At 42.2% G+C, this 24,520-nt stretch overlaps 2 protein-coding genes across 3 annotated transcripts in view; one reads left to right on the top strand and one right to left on the bottom strand.

Annotated features, from left to right (window-relative positions):
* The window catches only part of myo1ea (myosin IEa), a 58,532-nt gene extending 54,225 nt beyond the window's left edge, over positions 1-4,307 (bottom strand). For both annotated transcript variants that reach the window (XM_024440245.2, XM_024440246.2), the window contains exon 1: positions 3,981-4,307. In XM_024440245.2, coding sequence (XP_024296013.1) covers positions 3,981-3,983 — 3 coding nt within the window. In that variant the 5' untranslated portion in view covers positions 3,984-4,307. The remainder of the gene's footprint in view (positions 1-3,980) is intronic.
* A 12,645-nt stretch (positions 4,308-16,952) lies between these two features.
* mtmr10 (myotubularin related protein 10) overlaps positions 16,953-24,520 on the top strand; it is a 29,925-nt gene continuing 22,357 nt past the window's right edge. The window contains exons 1-2 of the mRNA XM_024440244.2: positions 16,953-17,574; positions 17,750-17,810. Of these exons, the coding sequence (XP_024296012.1) occupies positions 17,518-17,574; positions 17,750-17,810 (118 nt within the window). The 5' untranslated portion in view covers positions 16,953-17,517. The remainder of the gene's footprint in view (positions 17,575-17,749; positions 17,811-24,520) is intronic.

Below are 24,520 nucleotides of genomic sequence, written 5' to 3'. Positions count from 1 at the left end.
TTCTCATGAATCTACACACAATACCCCATAAAGACAAAGTGAAAACAGGTTTAGACATTTTTGCAAATTTATTAAAAAACAGAAATACCTCATTTACATAAGTATTCAGACCATTTTCTATGAGACTCAAAGTTGACCTCAGGTGCATCCTGTTTCCATTGATCATCCTTGAGATGTTTCTACAACTTGATTGGAGTCCACCTGTGTTAAATTCAATTGATTGGACATGATTTAGAAAGGCACACACCTGTCTATACAAGGTCCCACAGTTGACAGTGCATGTCAGAGCAAAAACCAAGCCCTGAGGTCGAAGGAATTGTCTGTAGAGCTCCGAAATAGGATTGTGTTGAGGCACAGATCTGGGGAAGGGTACCAAAAAAATGTCTGCAGCATTGAATGTCCCTAAGAACACAGTGGCCTATATCATTCTTAAATGGAAGATGTTTGGAACCACCAAGTCTCTTCCTAGAGCTGACCGCCCGGCCAAACTGAGCAATCGGGGGAGAAGGGCCTTGGTCAGGGAGGTGACAAAAAAATTGATGGTCAATTTGACAGAGCTCCAGAGTTCCTCTGTGGAGATGGGAGAACCTTCCAGAAGGACAACCATCTCTGCAGCACTCCATCAATCAGGCCTTTATGGTAGAGTGGCCAGTCCTCAGTAAAAAGCACATGACAGCCCGCTTGGAGTTTGCCAAAAGGCACCTAAAGACTCTCAGACCATGAGAAATAAGACTCTCTGGTCTGATGAAACCAAGATTGAACTCTTTGGCCAAGCGTCACATCTGGAGGAAACCTGGCACCATCCCAATGGTGAAGCATGGTGGTGGCAGCATCATGCTGTGGGGATGTTTCTCAGTGACAGGGCCTGGAAGACTAGTCAGGATCGAGGGAAAGATGAATGGAGCAAAGTACAGAGAGATCCTTGATGAAAACCTGCTCCAGAGCGCTTCGGACCTCAGACTGGGGAGAAGGTTCACCTTCCAACAGAACAACAACCCTAAGCACACAGCCAAAACAACACAGGAGTGGCTAAAGGTCTCAACGTCCTTGAGTGGCCCAGCCAGAGCTCGGACTTGAACATCTCTGGAGAGACCTGATAAAGGCTGTGCAGCGACACTCCCCATCCAACCTGACAGAGCTTGAGAGGATCTGTAGAGAAGAATGTGAGGAACTCCCCAAATACAGGTGTGCCAAGCTTGTAGCATTATACCCAAGAAGACTCGAGGCTGTAATCACTGCCAAAGGTGCTTTAACAAAGTCGTGAGTAAAGGGTCTGAATACTTATGTAAATGTGATTGATTAAAAAATAATAATAATTAATACATTTTCTAAATGTTCTAAAAAACTGTTTTTGCTTTGTCATTATGGGGTATTGTGTGTAGATCATTGAGGGAAAGAAAACAATTTAATCAATTTTAGAATAAGCCTGTAACGTAACAAAACGTGGAAAAAGTCAATGGGTCTGAATACTTTCCCGAATGCACTGTATAACTTTACGTTTTCAGCTCGACTGCTAGCCAAGGTACAGAGCTCAGTTACGTGGTACTGAGGGTTTGTTCCTTGGATTCCTTTGTGGGAAACCAGATCTACAGGCTCCATACACTGAGCACTGGGAGCAGAGCAGACTGCATAACAGGGTTAACCTGTTCTAGAGAGACAACACGTGGGATATGGACCTTCCTAACACCTTCCTAATGTTTTGTACACTGTGTATATACTGTCATTACCAACCCCGCCCTATGTCCATATCCCACGTGTTGTCACTCTAGAACAGGTCAACCCTGTTATGCAGTCTGTGCACTGGGCGCAGAGCAGTGTATGGAGGCTGTAGATCTGGTTTCCCACAAAGGAATCCAAGGAACAAACCCTCAGTAAACCCCCCCCCCAGTTTTGCCCTCAGAACAGCCTCAATTCACCGGGGCATGGACTTCACAAGGTGTCGAAAGCATTCCACAGGGATGCTGGCCCATATTGACTCCAATATTTCCCACAGTTGTGTCACGTTGGCTGGATGTCCTTTTGATGGTGGACCATTCTTGGTACACACGGGAAACTGTTGATTTTGAAGCACCCAGCAGTGTTGCAGTTCTTGACACACTCAAACCGGTGCGCCTGGCACCTACTGACATACTCTGTTCAAAGGCACTTAAATCTTTTGTCTTTCCCATTCACTCTCTTAATGGCACACATACACAATCCATGTCTTAGTTGTCTCAAGGCTTAAAAATCATAATTTAACCTGTCTTCTCCCCTTCATATACACTGATTTAAGTGGATCAATAAGGGATCATAGCTTTCACCTGGATTCGACTGGTCAGTCTGTCATGGAAAGAGCAGGTGTTCCTAATGTTTTGTACACTCAGTGTACAGTACATGACATTACAAGTCAAGCAAAGACATTCCGTGGATTTGGGCAATTCAAGCAGAACAAATGATTTAAAAAAAAGATTTCTCCTTAATTAAATCAAAATACGGCAGTTGACTTGTTGGATTCAATAAACAGTACTTTAGCTGATACCCACAGTGGGATATCTGTCACAATGGCAATGGCCTCATGATCTGTGATCTAAACACAAAGGAAGAGGCCACGCAACAGGGACAACTTTCTCCATAACTCTCTCCGGTACGCTTAAGCTGTTGGGATGACATTCAGTAAGCAGGAGAAACCGATCTCCATGTGGATATCACACAGGCTGCTCTCTTGTCTCCTCTTCCATGACCAACCTGTTTTATTCAAAGTAGGGCTGTGCCAACACTGTACCTAGGAAGTGGGAGCTGCATGTGACTCTGTCAGTATAGGTGGTTGCTATAGGGACTGTATCTGCAGGCCACCTTTCTTTTACAACACCCCCCCCACCCCCCACCCCCCACTTACTTTTATGGTAAGTGAGATTAAAGTTGTTGAGTAGACAACAATTAAAAAATGTGAAGTTTTTTTCCATTATGCAATATTGGCTTAGTTGTGAGCAGTGTAAACCACCTGTATCACAGACAGTAAACAAACAAGTTTAACAACAAACTGGGCAGACTGTTTCCACTGGGCCCTCTAGATCTCAAGAGATCCAATATCCAGTTTTCATCTTTAGCATGGCTCACTAAGGCTTTGATATCAGATACACACTGTTGTCAAAAACATTTTGGTTTAATGTTTTACCATATCTCTGTCCACATACAAAATCCTGCTCAGTTAGAGAGGGAGGACGAGAGAGAGTGTGAGAGAGCACTTTTATCATAAACATATGGTAGGTAGGTTACTCCTCAAAATAGGACAGGGAAAATAGTGGATTGGATTGTTGTTGCATTCTTATCAACATTCCATACAACCTGCTAGATCAGATTGAGACTAGAAGAGGCATTTAGTCCAAGTTGTTCTTTGAATTTAACTTTACACTGTAGCAAAACAAAATCTAATGATTTCAATTCCTGTCTACTTAAATATATAATTCTGTGAAATAGGCACTCATACATCTCGTTATGTTATTATTCTCTATGACAATTAATACCATAAAGGCTATTGGTTGCAAAAATAGGCAACTTCACATCAGCCTGTAAAAATGACTCTTGCAGCACCTCAGTAGGCTATGACTCATGACGACATTACCTTGTTGAATGACTAGCTAAACATTTCTTAAAATATTCTGGTGACAATTTACAGGATGCAATTTCAACCTTATTTGACAATTTAGACAAATGATATGGTCATTAGACTAAAACCTAAGAATATATTTAATAAAAGTACATTGTCCCCTTGCATTGACCATTTCATCTGTGAAATAGGAATATGCTGATCTTGCGATTTATAAAACTGTTGACATGATATTTAACGTCATCGTGTCACGAATCCATCAGACCTCCATATATTTAACTATCTATAAATTACTTTCACGTCCCTTTCAAGAAGAGACATTATCGTGTTCCTTCATATCCATATGAATATGTGATCCAGAAAAACATGGTCTGTAAAAGCTAAGTTATCTTACCATTCTTTCTCCTTCCCCAGACAGTTACAATGTATCCTTGTATTCCGTATTGAACAGGGGCTGGCTGTCTCAGTAGTCGTCTATTATTAAAAAATGTAAAACGTTGTTTTGCAGTTGGCCAACAAGACAAAGTCAAAATAAAAAATAGGATCGCAGACGCCTTCCAAGCAGGAACACACAGATTCTCCTCAGGACCAGCTTCCTCTGTCCATTCTGTAGCGATAGTCTAAACATGAATAGACATAGGAACTGAACTCAGGCTCCCGAATGCTGCTGTTGTATGTTTGAGAGGTAAAGTTCAACTTCGAGGCTGGTAGCTGACTGAACAGCCTGACCAAACAATCCATAAATGGAAAATTCGTCTTTAGCCCTCAGCCAATAGGAGAGGGGTCTGGAAGCGTCACTCCAGAGGGAATCACACCAGATGATTTTGGGTACGTTGGAGAACGCATTTGCTGTGGCTAAAAATTGTAGCGATATCAAATCAGACAAGGAGTTTTGAATTTGATAAGAATGTATTCTGTCAGAGGACCATATTGTACAAGCATTATACACGGTCTAATACTTTTAGGTCACTTATGGGAAAGCTTTTACAAGTGTATCTTTCCCTCTAAATTGAGCAGAAAAAAATGTCATGTTCCTTTGACGTTGCCATTCCGTTTATTTTTAATCCTGAAAAACTCCCCATTCTTTAACGATTAAAAGCATACTCATAACATCATGCAGCCACCACTATGCTTGAAAATGTGGAGAGTGGTACTCAATGATGTGTTGTATTGAGGACAATTTTTTTTTGCAGTATTACTTTAGAGCCTTGTTGCAAACAGGATGCATGTTTTGGAATATAACAAGCGTCCTTCTTTTCACTCTGTCTATTAGGTTAGTATTGTGAAGTAACTACAATGTTGTGGAGCCATCCTCAGTTTTCTCCTATCACAGCCATTAAACTCTGAAACTGTTTTAAAGTCACCATTGGCCTCATGGTGAAATCCCTGAGCGGCTTCCTTTCTCTCCAGAAACTGAGTTGGGAAGGATGCTTGTATCTTTGTAGTGACTGGGTGTATTGATACACCATCCAAAGTGTAATTAATAATTTCACCATGCTCAAAGGGATATTCAATTACTTTTTTTGTACCCATCTACCAATAGGTTCCCTTCTTTGTGAAGGAATTGGAAAACCCCTGGTCTTTGTGGTTGAATCTGTGTTTGAAATTCACTGCACGACTGAGGGACCTTACAGGTAAGAAATGAGAGAGTCGTAAAAAATAATGTTAAACACTATTATTGCACACAGAGTGAGTCCATGCAACTTATTGTGTGACTTGTTAAGCACATTTCTACTCCTGAACTTCTTTAGGCTTGCCATAACAAAGGGGTTGAATACTTGACTCAAGATTTGTAATTAATTTGTAAAAATGTCAAAAAACACAATTCCACTTTGACATTATGGGGTATTGAGTGTAGGTCAGTGACAAAAAAATCTACATTTTATCCATTTTAAATCCAAGCTGTAACACAACTAAATGTGGAAAAAGTAAAGGGGTGTGAAAACTTTCTGAAGGCACTGTAAGTAACATAACCCAAATAATAATAATGTGAATGACATTTAATGAGTTCTCATGTGACAGATAAGACAACTGTGTGAACACAAATAACTGGAGCAGCGGGATGAAGACAAAGCACTAATTTTTCACTGTGTCAAATATAGAAAGAGTTCACCCAATTAATTTATTCCAAGTATTGAATATAAACCATTATATAGGGTGCGATTACACAGGCATCTCAATTCTGATATTTTTCCACTAATTGTTCTTTTAACCAATCACATCAGACCTTTTCATATCAGCGCCAGTTCAGAGCTAATCTAACTGGTCAAAATATCAGAATTGGGCTTCCTGGGGAAATGCAGTCTAACATGGTGGACCTGTGGAGAGGTTGAACACAGCCTTGAGTGGTTGAACACAGCAATTACCATGAGACGGTTGGAGTGCATAGGGAAGATGAGATTGTCCAAATTCAGAAGGGGTGCTGCTCAGGTCATCTATAAGTCTTTGCTAGGTAAAGCCCCACCTTATCTCAGCTCACTGGTCACCATTCCAGCACCACCCGTAGCACGCGCTCCAGAAGGTATATTTCACTGTTCACCCCTAAAGCCAATTCCTCCTTTGGCCGCCTTTCCTTCCAGTTCTCTGCTGCTAATGACTGGAACGAACGGCAAAAATCACTGAAGCTGGAGACTCATATCTCCCTCACTAACTTTAAGCATCAGCTGTCAGAGCAGCTTACAGATCATTGCACCAGTACATAGCCCATCTGTAAATAGCCCACCCAACTACCTCATCCCCATATTATTATTTTTTGCCCCTTTGCACCCCAGTATCTCTACTTTTATCTTCTGCACATCTATCACTCCAGTGTTAAATTTCTAAATTCTAATTATTTTGCCACTACGGCCTATTTATTGACTTACCTCCCTAATCTTACTTCATTTGCACACACTGTATATAGATTTTCTATTGTGTTATTGACTGTACGTTTGTTTATTCCATGTGTAACTCGGTGTTGTTTGTGTCGCACTGCTTTGCTTTATCTTGGCCAGGTCGCAGTTGTAAATTAGAACTTGTTCTCAGCTGGCCTACCTGGTTACATAAAATACATAAATACGTGTGGTTATGGCAAGGTTGCCTGCTCTCCTTCTCCCTGGGCATGCCCCTCTGAGGTGTTGCGCAAAGTATTTTATTTTTCACTTATTTAACCCTTATTTTACCAGGTAAGTTGACTGAGAACACATTCTCATTTACAGCAACAACCTGGGGAACAGTTACGGGGAGAGGAGTGGGGATGAAGTTACCAATTGTAAGCTGGGGATGACTAGGTGACCGGGATGGTATGAGGGCCAGATTGAGAATTTAGCCAGGACACCGGGGTTAAGACCCCTACTCTTACGATAAGTGCCATGGGATTTTTAGTTACCACAGAATCAGGACACCCGTTTAACCTTTAACGTCCCATCCAAAAGACGGCACCCTACACAGGGCATTGTCCCAAGTCACTGCCCTGGGGCATTGGGATATTTATTAATAAAAACATTTAGACCAGAGGAAAGGGTGTTTCCTACTGGTCCTCCAACATCACTTCCAGCAGCATCTGGTCTCCCATCCAGGACCAACTCTGCTTAGCTTCAGAAGCAAGCCAGCAGTGGGATGCAGGATGGTAGTCTGCTGGCGTAATATTGATCAGTTCTGTGGGTGTCATGGCTCAGGCCTTTATTGAATTGTGGATATAAAATGTTGTCTTGTTCTTGTCCCTGATCATATGATTGCACACAGTTTCTCACAGCCACATTTCTAATGTAATTTGGTTGATGGATATTTGTAAAGCTTTTGCAAGTCCACTCCGTGTCTGCTCATCTACGGTCGGCAATGTGGGAAGTGAGGTGAGGCGACAGGTAGCCTAGCAATTAAAAGCATCAGATTTGACTCCCTGAGCCGACTGTGAACAATCTGTTGATGTGCCCTTATTCGTCCTGTAAGTCGCTCTGGATAAGGGTGTCTGCTAAATTTCTAAAATGTAAATGAGGGTGCAGGGAGGGGTGTGGTCAGACTGCTCGCTCTGTAACCTGTCTGACAGGCTTAACAATGGAATGCAGGCTGCCCATGACATTGGCTGTTTTTGAGAGGATCAAAACTGCAATGTATCATGGGTAAATTGTAACTGACTGATATATAAATAAGTAGTTATTTATAGTGCAAGGTGATTTATAGATCAGGCAGTTGCCTGCAGTCATTTTGATTCTCTTAAACATGGCCAATCTGTAACAGGTCATGCTGCATTTCCAACATCCTTGTCAGACACGTGTGCGTGTCAAAAACCTGTAGAACCTCATTGGTGAAAGACAACAATCGCTTATGAAGAGCAAAGATTATACACTGCTCAAAAAGGAACACTAAAATAACACATCCTAGAACTGAATGAATGAAATATTCTTATGAAATACTTTTTTTCTTCACATAGTTGAATGTGCTGACTACAAAATCACACAAATTATCAATGGAAATCAAATGTATCAACCCATGGAGGTCTGGATTTGGAGTCACACTCAAAATTAAAGTGGAAAACCACACTACAGGCTGATCCAACTTTGATGTAATGTCCTTAAAACAAGTCAAAATGAGGCTCAGTAGTGTGTGTGGCCTCCACGTGCCTGTATGACCTCCCTACAATGCCTGGGCATGCTCCTGATGAGGTGGCAGATGGGCTCCTGAGGGATCTCCTCCCAGACCTGGACTAAAGCATCCGCTAACTCCTGGACAGTCTGTGGTGCAATGTGGCGTTGGTAGATGGAGCGAGACATGATGTCCCAGATGTGCTCAATTGGATTCAGGTCTGGGGAACGGGCGGGCCAGTCCATAGCATCAATGCCTTCCTCTTGTAGGAACTGCTGACACACTCCAGCCACATGAGGTCTAGCATTGTCTTGCATTAGGAGGAACCCAGGGCCAACCGCACCAGCATATGGTCTCACAAGGGGTCTGAGGATCTCATCTCGGTACCTAATGGCAGTCAGGCTACCTTTGGCGAGCACATGGAGGGCTGTGCGGCCCTCCAAAGAAATGCCACCCCACACCATGACTGACCCACCGCCAAACCGGTCATGCTGGAGGATGTTGCAGGCAGCAGAACGTTCTCCACGGCGTCTCCAGACTGTCACGTCTTTCACGTGCTCAGTGTGAACCTGCTTTCATCTGTGAAGAGCACAGGGCGCCAGTGGCGAATTTGCCAATCTTGGTGTTCTCTGGCAAATGCCAAACGTCCTGCACGGTGTTGGGCTGTAAGCACAACCCCCACCTGTGGACGTCGGGCCCTCATGAGTCTGTTTCTGACCATTTGAGCAGACACATGCACATTTGTGGCCTGCTGGAGGTCATTTTGCAGGGCTCTGGCAGTGCTCCTCCTTGCACAAAGGCGGAGGTAGCGGTCCTGCTGCTGGGTGGGTGCCCTCCTACGGCCTCCTTCACGTCTCCTGATGTACTGGCCTGTCTCCTGGTGGCGCCTCCATGCTCTGGACACTACGCTGACAGACACAGCAAACCTTCTTGCCACAGCTCGCATTGATGTGTCATCCTGGATGAGCTGCACTACCTGAGCCACTTGTGTGGGTTGTAGACTCTGTATCATGCTACCACTAGAGTGAAAGCACCGCCAGCATACAAAAGTGACCAAAACATCAGCCAGGAAGCATAGGAACTGAGAAGTGGTCTGTGGTCACCACCTGCAGAACCACTCCTTTATTGGGGGTGTCTTGCTAATTGCCTATAATTTCCACCTGTTGTCTACTCCATTTGCACAACAGCATGTGAAATGTATTGTCAATCAGTGTTGCTGCCTATGTGGACAGTTTGATTTCACAGAAGTGTGATTGACTTGGAGTTACATTGTGTTGTTTAAGTGTTCCCTTAATTTTTTTGAGCAGTGTATATATACTGAGAAGATGCATATCTCTTCACCCCAACTATGGGAGTCAATGTCCACAAAGGAGCACGGTGGGCTGTTTAGCTCCCGCCTATCCTTTCTTTGGATAGGTGGATACATCTCATTATGTAATATATTTTTTAAATATTCGATGAGTGTTGTTGACATCAACCACCTGTATTTCAATAGGGACACTACTAGCCTCAAACCACTTATGCGGGACATCAAATATATTGTTGTTAAAAACAAGTCTGTTCTTTTCTAAGTGTTTTGAAAGAAATAGTATATTTGTGTTTGATTTATTTGATAAAGAAAGAAATATACTCTCTTATAGAAAGTTCTTAAACATATAACTGCCCAATACATTATAAAGAATGTAATATATGTAAAGCAATACCTTCAGGACTTACTCAATTAATGAAATCTAATTTGTGTTTTGGAGAACGTGTCAAGATAGAGGCACAATTTATGTTAGAAGGTTGCCCCCTGTTGGAAAATAAATGTAATAATACATTCATAAGAACTTTTTAACTCAAAGAACAAGATCTCTCTTAGAGGGCAATTCTTCTGGAATGCAAACATTACTGAAATTGAATGGAGGAAAGCTTTGTTGCTCCGTCACAAATTTTGTATATCAAATAAAAGAAAGGAAATTCACTTTAAAATCTTGCACAAAATATACCCTTGCAATAACTTGTCTGAATTCATGGACTTAGGTCATTAGCCTTTTCTGTGATAAAGAAGTAGAATCTATATTACACATGTTTTATGAGTGTGACTCTGTGAAGTTATTTTGGCGGAGTTAATTATTTACATTTTTAATTTCATCAATAAGTCCAATGTATTTACAACGAAAGATGTAATATGTTATTATTTAAATGAAAACAAAACTACTGAATTAGTCACTAATTTCCTCAGTCTCTGTTAAATTTTATATACACAAAAACAAATATTTGAAATCTGTCCGAAAATGCTAAATATTTTTACTTGAAATCCAATATTTAATAACATTTTATTTTAGGTACCTTAATAACTTTCGAAAGTCAATTCTTGTGATGTTCATTTTTTACTTTTAATGTTTCTTCAGAGAAAATATACGTGTAGGGATGTCCTATGTTTGTATTATATAGTAATTTAAAATGTAATAATAATAAATATTTATAAATTACACAACAAAAAAACATACTAGCCTCATACCGACAACTGATTGTTTTTTCTCAAAGTTGCCGGGATGTCACGTCCTACTTACCAGTACACTCGTAACAACTTAAGCATTACGAAACTTCTCTTCCATCAAATAACCTCACGTAGAAAATAAGCCATACATTTTTTGTTGTCAATTCGAAACATTGACCTCCACAAAAACTCATTGCTTGGTGGACGAAACAACAAAAAACGTCACCCGTTGGTGGGAGACTGATTTTCCGCAGTTGGGCCCTTCTGAAGAGCTGGGTGCATGGCAATTACAGGAATAAAGGTAAGTATCGCCATCTGCAGGGAAAAAGTTTTAAGCACAAACTTTGCCCAGAGAAATTTGAGGCTGCTAAATGATAAGGGAACAGGAGATTTAGAGATGTTTTTATTGTTACATATTTACTTTGAGAATATTTGGAATCACGGACAGTATGTGCGTGCCTTAAAAGTACAAGTACAAGGTGAAAAATGGTAGTCAGGTAATCACTAATATGACAGTCACTGTGAAAGAGAATGAAGAATTCAACAACCACACCTCCAATAATGAAATAGCTCTGTAAAATAGTGAGTTACAGTACATTGTTAACACTAAACAATCTTATGCTCATGAGTGAATAATACCTAATTGATCTTCATTCTAAATGCTTTGTGTTTTAGATCCTTTCATACCACTATGTGGTGGGAGCCCTTTACTTCTGCTTATTTGTTACTACCATTGTTATTGTCATGAGGAAAAATACCAAGATTTCCCAACGTGTGTAAAAAACAACCTACTGTATGTACTATCATGAAGTATGTATTTTTTCAATCATAGTCATTGTTATTGGCCTTCTCTTTTTCTCTTTTTCCTCTCCAGCAAAATCTCACACTCTGAGGATGAAAAGGTATGTTTAAGTTTTTAAAAAACCATTTCCTATAAACCTCTTATCATTGTGACACAAGACCCAAACTGTTACAGACCTATATCCAATATATCCAATATATCCTGCCCTGCTTTTCTGAAGTCTTCGAAAGCCAAGTTAACTAACATATCACCGACCATTTCGAATCCCACCACACCTTCTCCAAAATGCAATCTGGTTTCCGAGCTGGTCATGGGTGCACCTCAGCCACGCTCAAGGTCCTATACGACATCATAACCACCATAGATAAAAGACAGCACTGTGCAGCCGTTTTCATCGACCTGGCCAAGGCTTTCGACTCTGTCAATCACTGCATTCTTATCATCAGACTCAACAGCCTTGGTTTCTCAAATGACTGCCTTGCCTGGTTCACCAACTACTTCTCAGATAGAGTTCAGTATGTCAAATTGGAGGGCCTGTTGTCCGGACCTCTGGCAGTCTCTATGGGGGTGCCACAGGGTTCAGTTCTCGGGCCGACTCTTTTCTCTGTATATATCAATGATGTCGCTCTTGCTGCTGGTGATCTGCCCGCCTAGCATCACTACTCTGGACGGTTCTGACTTAGAATATGTGGACAACTACAAATACATAGGTGTTTGGTTAGACTGTAAACTCCCCTTCCAGACTCACATTAAGCATCTCCAATCCAAAGTTAAATCTAGAATTGGCTTCCTATTTCACAACAAAGTCTCCTTCACTCATGCTGCCGAACATACCCTCGTAAAACTGACTATCCTACCGATCCTTGACTTTGGCGATGTTATTTACAAAATAGCCTCCAACACTCTACTCAGCAAATTGGATGTAGTCTATGACTGTGCCATCTGTTTTGTCATCAAAGCCCCATATACTACCCACCACTGCGACCTGTATGGTTTCGTTGGCTGGCCCTCACTACATATTCGTCGCCAAACCCACCGGCTCCAGGTCATCTACAGTTGAAGTTGTAAGTTTACATACACCTTAGCCAAATACATTTAAAGTCAGTTTTTCACAATTCCTGACATTTAATCCGAGTAAAAATGCCCTGTCTTAGGTCAGTTAGGATCACCACTTTATTTTAAGAATGTGAAATGTCAGAATAATAGTAGAGAGAATGATTTATTTCAGCTTTTATTTCTTTCATCATATTCGCTGTGGGTCAGAAGTTACATACACTCAATTCGTTTTTGGTAGCATTGCCTTTAAATTGTGGGTCAAATGTTTCAGATAGCCTTCCACAAGCTTCCCACATTAAGTTAGGTGAATTTTGGCCCATTCCTCTTGACAGAGCTAGTATAACGGAGTCAGGTTTGTAGGCCTCCTTGCTCACACACGCTTTTTCAGTTCTGCCCAAAAATGTTCTATAGGATTGAGGTCAGGGCTTTGTGATGGCCACTCCAATACCTTGACTTTGTTGTCCTTAAGCCATTTTGTCACAACTTTGGAAGTATGCTTGGGGTCATTGTACATTTGGAAGACCCATTTGCGACCAAGCTTTAACAACCCTGACTGATGTCTTGAGATGTTGCTTCAATAAATCCAGATCATTTTCCTGCCTCATAATGCCATCTATTTTGTGAAATGCACCAGTCCCTCCTCCAGCAAAGCACCCCCACAACATGATGCTGCCACCCCTGTGCTTCACGGTTGGGATGGTGTTCTTCGGCTTGCAAGCCTCCCCTTTTTCTTCCAAACATGATGATGGTCATTATGGCCAAGCAGTTCTATTTTTGTTTCATCAGACCAGAGGACATTTCTCCAAAAAGTACGATCTTTGTCCCCATGTGCAGTTGCAAACCGGAGTCTGGCTGTTTTATGGCGGTTTTGGGGCAGTGGTTTCTTCTTTGCTGAGCGGCCTTTCAGGTTATGTCGATATCGGACTCGTTTAACTGTGGATATAGATACTTTTGTACCTGTTTCCTTCAGCATCTTCACATGGTCCTTTGCTGTTGTTCTGGGATTGATTTGCACTTTTAGCATCAAAGTACGTTCATCTCTGGTTCATCCTTGGGAAATTGCTCCCAAGGATGAAGCAGACTTGTGGAGATCTCCAATTTTTTTTCTGAGGTCTTGGCTGATTTCTTTTGATTTTCCCATGATGTCAGGCAAAGAGGCACTGCGTTTGAAGGTAGGCCTTGAAATACATCCACAGGTACACCTCCAATTGACTCAAATTATGTCAATTTGCCTATCAGAAGCTTTTAAAGCCATGACATAATTTTCTGGAATTTGCCAAGCTGTTTAAAAGCACAGTCAATTTAGTGTATGTAAACTTCTGACCCACTGGAATTGTGATACAGTGAATTATAAGTGAAATAATCTGTTTGTAAACCATTTTTGGAAAAATGACTTGTGTCATGCACAAAGTAGATCCTAACCGACTTGCCAAAACTATAGTTTGCTAACAGAAAATATCTGGAGTGGTTGAAAAAACGAGTTTTAATGACTCCAACCTAAGTGTATGTAAACTTCTGACTTCAACTATAGATGGAAACAGAAAAGTCTGAGACTTCTGGGTAAAACACTGGGGTAAATCCTGTATGGAAATGCACCACTTGTCAGGCCAGGGAGTTTGGATAAACTCCTGGTCGTCCCCAAAGCCAATTCCTCCTTTGACCGCCTTTCCTTCCAGTTCTCTGCTGCCAATGACTGGAACGAATTGCAAAAATCACTGAAGCTGTAGACTTATATCTCCCTCACTAACTTTCAGAATCAGCTGTCAGAGCAGCTTAACGATCACTGTACCTGTATATAGCCCATCTTTAAATAGCACACCCAACTACCTCATCCCCATAATTTTATTTTTTTGTTTGCTCTTTTGCACCCCAGTATCTCTACTTGCACATCATCCTCTGCACATCTATCACTCCAGTGTTAATGCTAAATTGTAATTATTTTTCGGCTATGGCCTATTTATTGCCTTACCTCCATAACCTTACGACATTTGCACAAACTGTACATAGATTTTTCTATTGTGTTATTGACTACATTCATTTATCCCGTGTGTAACTCTGTGTTGTTGTTTTTGTCACACTGCTTTGCTTTATCTTGGCCAGGTCGCAGTTGTAAATGAGAACGCGTTCTCAACTGGCCTACTTGTGTCAAGCCCTGACCTTAGTTCCTTTTTATGTCTCTATTTTGGTTTGGTCGGGGCGTGAGTTGGGGTGGGCATTCTATGTTGTTTTTCTATGTTTTCTATGTGTTTGGCCTGGTATGGTTCCCAATCAGAGGCAGCTGTCTTTCGTTGTCTCTGATTGAGAACCATACTTAGGTAGCCTGTTCCTACCTAGTGTTTGTGGGTAGTTGTTTTGTGTTGTGTCACCTTTCAGGACTGTTTCAGGACTGTCACCTTTCAGGACTTTTCATTGTGTCACTTAGTTATTTTGTATTTCGTGTTCAGTTATATTACATTAAAATGGACACTTACCACGCTGCGTTTTGGTCCGATCTTTCCTGTTCCTCAGATGAAGAAGATCGTTACAACCTGGTTAAATACAGGTGAAATAAACATTTAAAAAACATGCTACTAATGATTTAATGCAATTCATATTTATTCTAGAATGATAATACTTATTATTGATCTATTACAGAGATCAAGATGGAGAGGAGACGCATGACTCAGACTGTGAGTGTGCATTGTGCATGTTTATTCCATAATAGGAATGTGTGAATTTGTTCATAGAAATACAGTGCTGCTGACTGCAGCTCAAACCCATCTAGTCCCACTACTTCCTCTTTCTGGGTGTAGGCTCCCCATATGCTGTGAGCAGAAGAGAGGAGGAGGGTCCCTAATCACTTCTGAAGATGACTGAAGTGAGAGATCCTATTACTGCACAGAACAGGGCCGAGGAACACTGCACAGAACAGGGCTGAGGAACATGCGGATGTTGCTGCTGAGCCCTATTCTGTGGTCGTGCTCAATACTGAATATGAGGCCTTTGACCCCTAGGCCACACAGACGTCATGCACCTGACCACCTCAGGATTGGAACGAAAGTATGAATTATTAACAACCAATAGTTACTCATATCATGTAGATATTGTGTTTAGACTGGGGTTGGGGTGGGGCCACCATGGGTTTGTTTGGGATGGGGGTCAAATCAAATCAATGTTATTTGTCACATGCACCGAATACAACAGGTGTAGACCTTACAGTGAAATGCTTACTTACAAGCCCTTAACCAACAATGCAGTTTTAAGAAAAAATACCTAAAAAAAATAAAGAAATAAAAGTAACATAATTAAAGAGCAGCAGTAAAATTACAATTGCGAGGCTATATACAAGGGGTACTGGTAAAGAGTCAATATGCGGGGGCACCGGTTAGTCTTAAGTAATTGAGGTAATATGTACATTTAGGTAGAGTTATTAAAGTGACTATGCATAGATAATATGCTGCAATTGTTTATGTGTTGGGGGGCTAGGATCAGTCTGCAATGCAAATAGTCCGGGTAGCCATTTGATTAGATGTTCTGGAGTCTTATGGCTTGGGGGTAGAATCTGTTTAGAATCCTCTTGGACCTAGACTTGGCACTCCAGTACCACTTGCCGTGCGGTAGCAGAGAGAACAGTCTACGACTAGGGTGGCTGGAGTCTTTGACAATTTTTAGGTCCTTCCTCTGACACCGCCTGGTATAGAGGTCCTGGATGTCAGGAAGCTTAGCCCCAGTGATGTACTGGGCCATACACACTACCCTCTGTAGTGCCTTGTGGTCGGGGGCCGAGCAGTTGCCATACCAGGCAGTGATGCAACCAGTCAGGATGCTCTCGATGGTGCAGCTGTAGAACCTTTTTGAGGATCTGAGGACCCATGCCAAATCTTTTCAGTCTCCTGAGGGGGAATAGGTTTTGTTGTGCCCTCTTCGTGCTCTCTTGTCTTGGTGTGCTTGGACCATGTTAGTTTGTTGGTGATGTGGACACCAAGGAACTTGAAGCTCTCAACCTGCTCCACTACAGCCCCGCCGATGAGAATGGGAGGCGTGATCGGTACTCTTTTTCCTGTAGTCCTTTTCCGTCGTTGTCGGTGTTCAGGCCTACCACTGTTGCGTCATCGGCAAATTTAATGATGATGTTGGATCCACTCATGCTGGATTGAACATTTTCATTAAATGGTGGTAGTGCTCAGTCCTACAGTTTTTATTTTGATATGCAATCTTTGCAATATCAATTTGATTATCAATTGGGGATAGTGTATAATGAGCCCTAAGTCGACATATGAATGGATCAGACGATGCTTGAGGAATCAAGAGCTTGAAAGAAATCACTTTATGGGGCCCCAGTTGTAGGTCAATCACTTTTTGACCCCAGTTGTAGGTCAAAAGGCCCCTACGTTTTATATAGTCTGGATAACAGTCAGTTAAAACTGGTCCCAGGTCTGTACTTGGGGGTGCAACATAGCCCGCCCCGAAACTCCTCCCCTGTCTGTCTCTGTCTCCTCCCGAAGGTAAACATGGCCGCTGTGCCTATAAAGCGAAACGATAGCAAAGCTTTGGATATAATGCTGCTAGCTAGCTAAATACCAAAGTATCACTGCGGTATGCCATCAGGGTTTACGTTGTGGAGTTCTTCTCCAGCAAGCTAATGAATGGACCAACGTTCTGCAGCAAGGCGTTTGCAAAGTTCTGCAAATGGAATGCTTGCTAGATAGCTTTCTCTACCAAGTTGTTTCACGAACTAAAACTTGCTTGCTAGCTGCGAACTGCAATGCTAGCTTACTAGCTCGCTAGGACACCCACAGCTCGCCAGCACAGCACAACAGCTGTGTGTTGACACGAAAGGGGATCGCCAGCCAGCCTTCTCAGCCTGATCCAAATGGAGAAATCTATCTCGAAAAATGGATTGTATTTGACTACTTGACATATTCAGCAGTTTATTTTTGAGCTGTTGTGCTATCGCGCTTACACGTTAGCTACGTTTTGACATTATTTTCTCACTGAAGTCTTGGAAGTATCCATTGATCAACTTTAGTTGTTGGACTCGAGCTATTAATAATGTTTTCTGTGAAGCCCATGAAACCAACCTTTAAATCCTACCTTCCGCCTTTACAGGTGAGTAACCTTACTTTACTAGCTACTTTACTTTGTCCTCAGTATACTATAACTTGTACTACTGAGTAGTTAGCTAGGTAGGATTACTTGTTAAATCCCTAGCTACTGTATATGTTGTGCATTTAGTTAGCTTATTATAGACTAACAAACTGTCTCTGTTTTACCTTTCATGCAGACTGATCTGAAAAAATGCCCACAGCCACCCATCAAGAAGTTAGAGGCCAGGTTACTTCCAGGTGAGTTTACAGTTCCCTCTGCCACAGCTAACCTGTTGCCTCTGCCTGTTCTATTTAACTAACAACTATGTGATGAGTACGTAGAGGCTACAAAAATTATTAAACCACCCATCAAAATATTTCACTCCTGAAAAATAACCAGTAAAGGCTGATCTCATCCAGTTATACTCTTTCTTCTCATGCTAAGGTAGAAGATAACTGATATTTCAATGACCAGCCAGTGAACTCCTGTATCTCTTCAGCTAAATGTAATTGGTTGTTTTGAATGTGTACTCTGTCAGTGCACCTCACTTGTGGTTTTGCCCACAGGTCATTTGCATCCCTAATTGTCACATTAGGCTGTGGTAATCTAATCCAACTAAATCTCTTTTTTTTTTTCTTTCTCTGGGCTGTTTCAAGTCACCATGGCAATGCAGTGCCTGCCTGGCCTCCTTTTCATCACTGCAACTAACGGTGCATAATTTAGCCTTAGTTAACAATGGGCTGGTTCATATATTCCTTCCTGCCTTTGCAGTCAAATTCCAGCTCAGAGAGGATGCGAGTTGGTTAATGACTGTCTTAAGGAGAATACAATAAGAGATTCACATGGGTATTTCCTGTTCACAGGGCATCAGTCACTAAAAGCTATTTACCACATTTAGTGTGTTTTTCTCCACCAATGAGTTTTTAATGTGTGGCAGGACCTCAGGTTTGTTTACTTTTTATTTTTTTTTACATTAAGTTGGCAGTGTTTGTGTGAGCTAAACTGACACCCAACCTCTCCATATTACATTTTGCTCCAGTATATTAAGATATACAAGGAGACATTAGAAATAAAATGAAAATTCTGTGTATATATCTAACCATCACTTATCAAACTGTGTACAGGGAGGGGCCATGACCCTCTCACTCAATTCATGTTGCTCCCCCCATAAACTATTGTTCCAAAAAAGCCAGGATGTGTAACAACATTCTTTGGCATTTCGGTTCATTCATGGCTGTTATGGAGGCAGAATCTCACTGATATAATGGAGCAAGATTGAGAAACACTTGACCATATAACCTTGAAGTGTCATTAGGCCTATATCTGAGTCTGAGGACAAGTAATGAACCAGAGGTTGTGCTGTGGGACTAATTTCCCTTTGAGGCGTTCACTCCTTATAATTAAGCAACAGAGGATAGACCTTCCCTCATTCTAGAAGCAATTAGCATGTTTTTTTTTACGCTTCTGAAATAAAACCAAAATGTTGTACTTTATTGTTATTTTCTCTGCTTTGCAGGGCTCTACGCTGACCTTTTTAAAATATTTTTTACAAGGAACACATGTGCGCCTAAGTTGTAAAATGTTTGCGTACACAAAGAAATTTAGGAGCGCAGGGAAAAAATATTTGATGTAATAATGCTAGAATCCTTAATTTTTAGGATCGCACAGTAAAATATTTAGGCGCATATGTGAGTAAAACAGGTGTACTGTATAGCCCTGCTTTGGTTGTATACTTCTACTCTTCTCTATTTCGCTGCTCTATTTCAGCTGATCATTTTAAGATGCTGGTATTTTTTATAGAGGGATGGCCGCTGTTCTTTGACTGGAGGTTTAGCTAGTGTTATTTCTGGGTTCTGCCAGTGTCTTTAAATGAATGCTGGCAGTGAAAGTAAACATTAGGCCCTCACGCAGTGCCACCTGGCCTTGCTTTACAAAATAAGGTAGTTACCTCCTCTCCCTCAACTGGACTACAAACAATTTAGCCTACATTGAATCTCAGGTTTGATTTTACACCATGGCCTATGTTCTGATCTTTAGTTCATGGCACTGTGAAGGTAGCCTTGAATGGGGAGACTTTGGCTTTGTTTGTGGGCTTCCCAGCTCCTTGGCAGTGTTGCTATGCAACTTGAATGTGACCCATTCAAAGGGGTCTCTGATTGAAGGAGCCATTCAAGTCCACACCAAACTGACCAGACAGAGGACCACAGTGGGGCTAACTCATATCAACAAATCATCTCAACTGTGCCTCTCTTCTATCTTCCCCTCTCTCTCTCTGTTAATCTGTCCTACCCCTTTAATTTCTGGAGCTCTCTGTTTATCTCTCTGTCCTCCTCAGATTCTCTCCATCCCTGGCTGGTCCTTTGCTGGCTGCCCACCTCTAATTAGTGAACTGTCTGGTTGAGATTCTCCCTCTTCTCTGAATATTTTTATTTTTTTCCTCCTCTAGGCCTAGTTCTCTCTCTCATCCCCCACTCTCTTTCTCTCTCTCCTACTCTCACTTTGTATGTGACTTGTGTTTCTGGAGTGTGTGGGTGTCCAAACATAGACGACCAACATTGACTGTCTTGTTTAGGCTCCTCGCTGACACACTGTCACCTTTATGACACATGATCATCTCAACTGTAGGCATCTGTAATGATAGTTAGACAGGTACTGTAATAGATGTCCCGCTGTTGTTTTCTCAGTAGGAGAATGTGAGCTGAGGCCTCTCCTGAGGTGGTGAAAAAATGTGCCTGGCAGTGGTGTTTGCATGAGGCAAAGCTAACTCTCTGTACTCCCAAACACATTCTCACCTCTCTGGCCACATACTAATGCTGTCCTCCGTCTCTCTTCACCACGTAGTTTGTCAGCATGGGAGTTCTGCTCCGATAATCACACAACCTAGGCTAATATGGGCAAAGTCATGAGTTTCTCAGAATGACATGTCTTATCGCTATCCATCAACAATGTCAAATCAAATGTATTTGTCACATACACATGGTTAGCAGGTGTTAATGCAAGTGTAGCGAAATGCTTAGTAATATAACCTAACAATTTCACAACAACCACCTTATACACACAAGTGTAAAGGAATGCATAGGCAAGATGCAATAGGTGATATAGAGTACAGTATATACATATGAGATGAGTGCTGTAGGGTATGAAAACATTATATGAAGTGGTATTGTTTAAAGTGGCTAGTGATACATTACATCAAGATAGCAAGATTCAGTAGATGGTATAGAGTACAGTATATACATTTTTTATTTCACCTTTATTTAACCAGGTAGGCAAGTTGAGAACAAGTTCTCATTTACAATTGCGACCTTGCCAAGACAAAGCAAAGCAGTTCGACACATACAACAACAGAGTTCCACATGGAGTAAAACAAACATAGTCAATAATACAGTCGAAACAAGTCTATATACGATGTGAGCAAATGAGGTGAGTTAAGGGAGGTAAAGGCATAAAAAAGGCCATGGTGGCGATGTAAATACAATATAGCAAGTAAAACACTGGAATGGTAGATTTGCAGTGGAAGAATGTGCAAAGTAGAAATAAAAATAATGGGGAGATGAGTAATTTAGGGTATGAGAACATTATAAAGTGACATTGTTTAAAATGGCTAGTGAAACATTTAATTACATCAAGATGCAGTAGATGGTATGTGATGGTGTTACTGGCGCACTGTACTCTACTATTGTACAGGTGGAATGCTGACGTATATCTGTCCCTTTTAACTGCCATCTTTGTTGTAACTGAGGCATTTCTCACTAGTCTCGTGTGACTCAGAGGGGATTGTGATAATCACTGTATACAGAGACCGTGTTGCGTCTGAGCCTGTGTCCCTCGCCACCAGCTGTCCAAACTGTGATCTGGTCTGCTAGGTGCTGTACATAAACACAGGCGGCCTGCTTTGAAAGCTACAAAACCCCAGGAAGCAAAGCCAGGTTGTGGCTAGTTTGGTCAGTTGGCAGGTCTGATCACATTAATAGCCCTATTGGATTTAGGGGTTTGTGGACTTAGTCAAAAAGGAGAATCTCATCCTTGGAAGCGTTTGTTCCCTCCAGTATGGTTACATGATATACATGTTTTTGACTTGCCAATCACACACAGGATAGGCCTTGTGATTCTTCTGGATCTGTGTTACCATGACCGTGGCCAACTGACATTTATCTGAATAGGCACTGAAAGTAACAAACTCTGTGATAAACAGCGAGTGTTATGATGTAAGCGGTTGATGACATGACCACAGTACTGTTTGTTAGATGTTGTGGTAACCCAGGTTACTTACTGGCAGAGTTGCTGTCCAGTGGGGGTTCAAGGCTGCAGTCCAGGCTGTGTGTGGCTGTACTGTACTCTTGTGTCAGACCCGTCAGCATTCTGCCTCCACAAAAGAGTTGTTAACTCATCAAGCCTGCAGATTAATTCAATGACGGCCTAGGAACAGTGGGTTAACTGCCTGTTCAGGGGCAGAACCTTGAACAGGCAGCTCGGGGATTTGAACCTGCAACCTTCCAGTTACTAGTCCAACACTCTAACCACTAGGCTACCTTGCCGCTTTGGAAGTGAACATGGTAGTGTTTGATGGTGGGCGCTTGCTGACTTGTCCCACAATTACAAGAGCGGCAACCTATTTCTTCAGTCTCTCTCTCTCTCTCTCTCTCTCTCTCTCTCTCTCTCTCTCTCTCTCTCTCTCTCTCTCTCTGTTCCTTGTCTGATCTTTAATCCAAGCTGAGAAACATGACCCTAGATCTCCACCTTTACTATCCCCACTATCTTCAATAAGACTCACAGGCTGTAACGTTTTATTGTTACATCAAATAACTTGTAATGCAGTGACACGGGTCATATAATGTAGCTTGTAAACAATGTTTTACATGGATTACAGGCAAGAACAAATAAGCCTAGCCTTGGGTGAAATGTCCTATACAAGGAGTAGCGTACACAGTGCCTACACAGTGCAAGATTCACCTGGAAGTCAGCATTTCATTCCACTTTGTACGCTGTCTTTATATCAATTTACGGTCAGGCTGTAATTTGGATGTACGGTCAGGCTCTAACTTGGATATACGGTCAGGCTCTAATTTGCTCATAGACAATGCAGTGTATATAATGAATGCATCAAAAGAAACCAGCTAAATGGAAAGTGACAGATTACTGTTGGGCTGAATGGGTTAAGCTCACGCTGACTGAGGAAAAACTGTCATTTTGACATGTGAGGATCCTGTTTGCAGTGCTGGGCCTGGTTCTCTTTGGCTGTTCCCTGCCTGTCCTACGGTAACCCTCTGCAAAGCAGCTCCAGCTGTTATGGATGGGCTGGCCTATAGCCTAGTGACGCTGCAGTGTCGCTCACAACCATACTGCCACGATATAAAACGAGAGGGAATCACAACTGCACTGCATTCATGTAATGTACTAGTCTATCATAGTCTCTTCTACTTTAGGTCTTCACTTCATACATAGATTAAGCATGAATTTACCAATCATGAAATGCCAGGAACTTTGCGCTATGCGACGGTATCAGCTGCATTCATTGAACTGGTCATGGTTTAGATTTCAAATGTTTGAGAGACAACGGTTTGTCATAAACATTCATGTCCATCCAAGTTGCCAGTGAGTTTGCGAGCTCGTTACTGTCAGACCTCTTAGGTTCAGTGACACAGGCAGCGGCAACATCAATAAAAACAACATTCATGGTTTAGTCTAGAAAGTTACGGTCTAGTTTAGGACTGGGTATGCCGGTCTTTGATGAGGGGTTTTGATCTGGATGTAAAATTTGAGGAGGACCTCGATCCATCAAGCAGCCTTACTAACCAAAGCAGTCTCTGTCCGTTTGAGGCTGTGCTCAGTTAAAAGTTTATGCTGGGTTCTCAGTTCTCCTCAGATCATTTTCCCGGGAGGAGGACAGCTAGGCCCACCTGATCCCCATTCTCTGGCGCATGGGGTTTCCCTGGCAAGCCTGTAGTGCATGGGCTGAGTCTGTGAACTCCCACTGAATGGCCAGAGAGCGAGAAGGATCCTGGAGTAGAAACAGTCAGCAGTGTATGTGACTCACAAGCTCTTTTTTTATATTGAAAAATAAATACCTCTTGGAGCTGTGTGCATCTGGGCTATGGAGGTAATTACAAAACATCTGTTTGTGAGGAGGAGAGAGAAGTCGTGTAAATGGAGGGAATCCTCTTCAGTTCAGACACCAGGTTGTCAGGCTGTGGGTTTTTGTGTTGTGTCCTGCGATCCCTATCCCAGTCTGTTGTTCCCACATGCTTCAAGAGGGCCACCATTGTTCCTGTTCCCAAGAAAGCTAAGGTAACTGAGCTAAACGACTACCGCCCCGTAGCACTCACTTCCGTCATCATGAAGTGCTTTGAGAGTCAAGGACCATATCACCTCCACCCTACCTGACACCCTAGACCCACTACAATTTGCTTACTGCCCAAATAGGTCCACAGACTATGCAATCTCAACCACACTGCACACTGCCCTAACCCATCTGGACAAGAGGAATACCTATGTGAGAATGCTGTTCATCGACTACAGCTCGGCATTTAACACCATAGTGCCCTCCAAGCTCGTCATCAAGCTCGAGACCCTGGGTCTCGACCCCGCCCTGTGCAACTGGGTACTGGACTTCCTGACGGGCCGCCCCCAGGTGGTGAGGGTAGGCAACAACATCTCCACCCCGCTGATCCTCAACACTGGGGCCCCACAAGGGTGCGTTCTGAGCCCTCTCCTGTACTCCCTGTTCACCCACAACTGCGTGGCCACGCACGCCTCCAACTCAATCATCAAGTTTGCGGACGACACAACAGTGGTAGGCTTGATTACCAACAACAACGAGACGGCCTACAGGGAGGAGGTGAGGGCCCTCGGAGTATGGTGTCAGGAAAATAACCTCACACTCAACGTCAACAAAACTAAGAAGATGATTGTGGACTTCAGGAAACAGCAGAGGGAACACCCCCTATCCACATCGATGGAACAGTAG

Source organism: Oncorhynchus tshawytscha, linkage group LG12, assembly GCF_018296145.1.
Source record: "Oncorhynchus tshawytscha isolate Ot180627B linkage group LG12, Otsh_v2.0, whole genome shotgun sequence".
Classification (NCBI taxonomy): Eukaryota; Metazoa; Chordata; class Actinopteri; order Salmoniformes; family Salmonidae; genus Oncorhynchus; species Oncorhynchus tshawytscha.
Note: the sequence above shows the minus strand (reverse complement) of the source record. Positions and strands in the feature narration are given on the sequence as shown.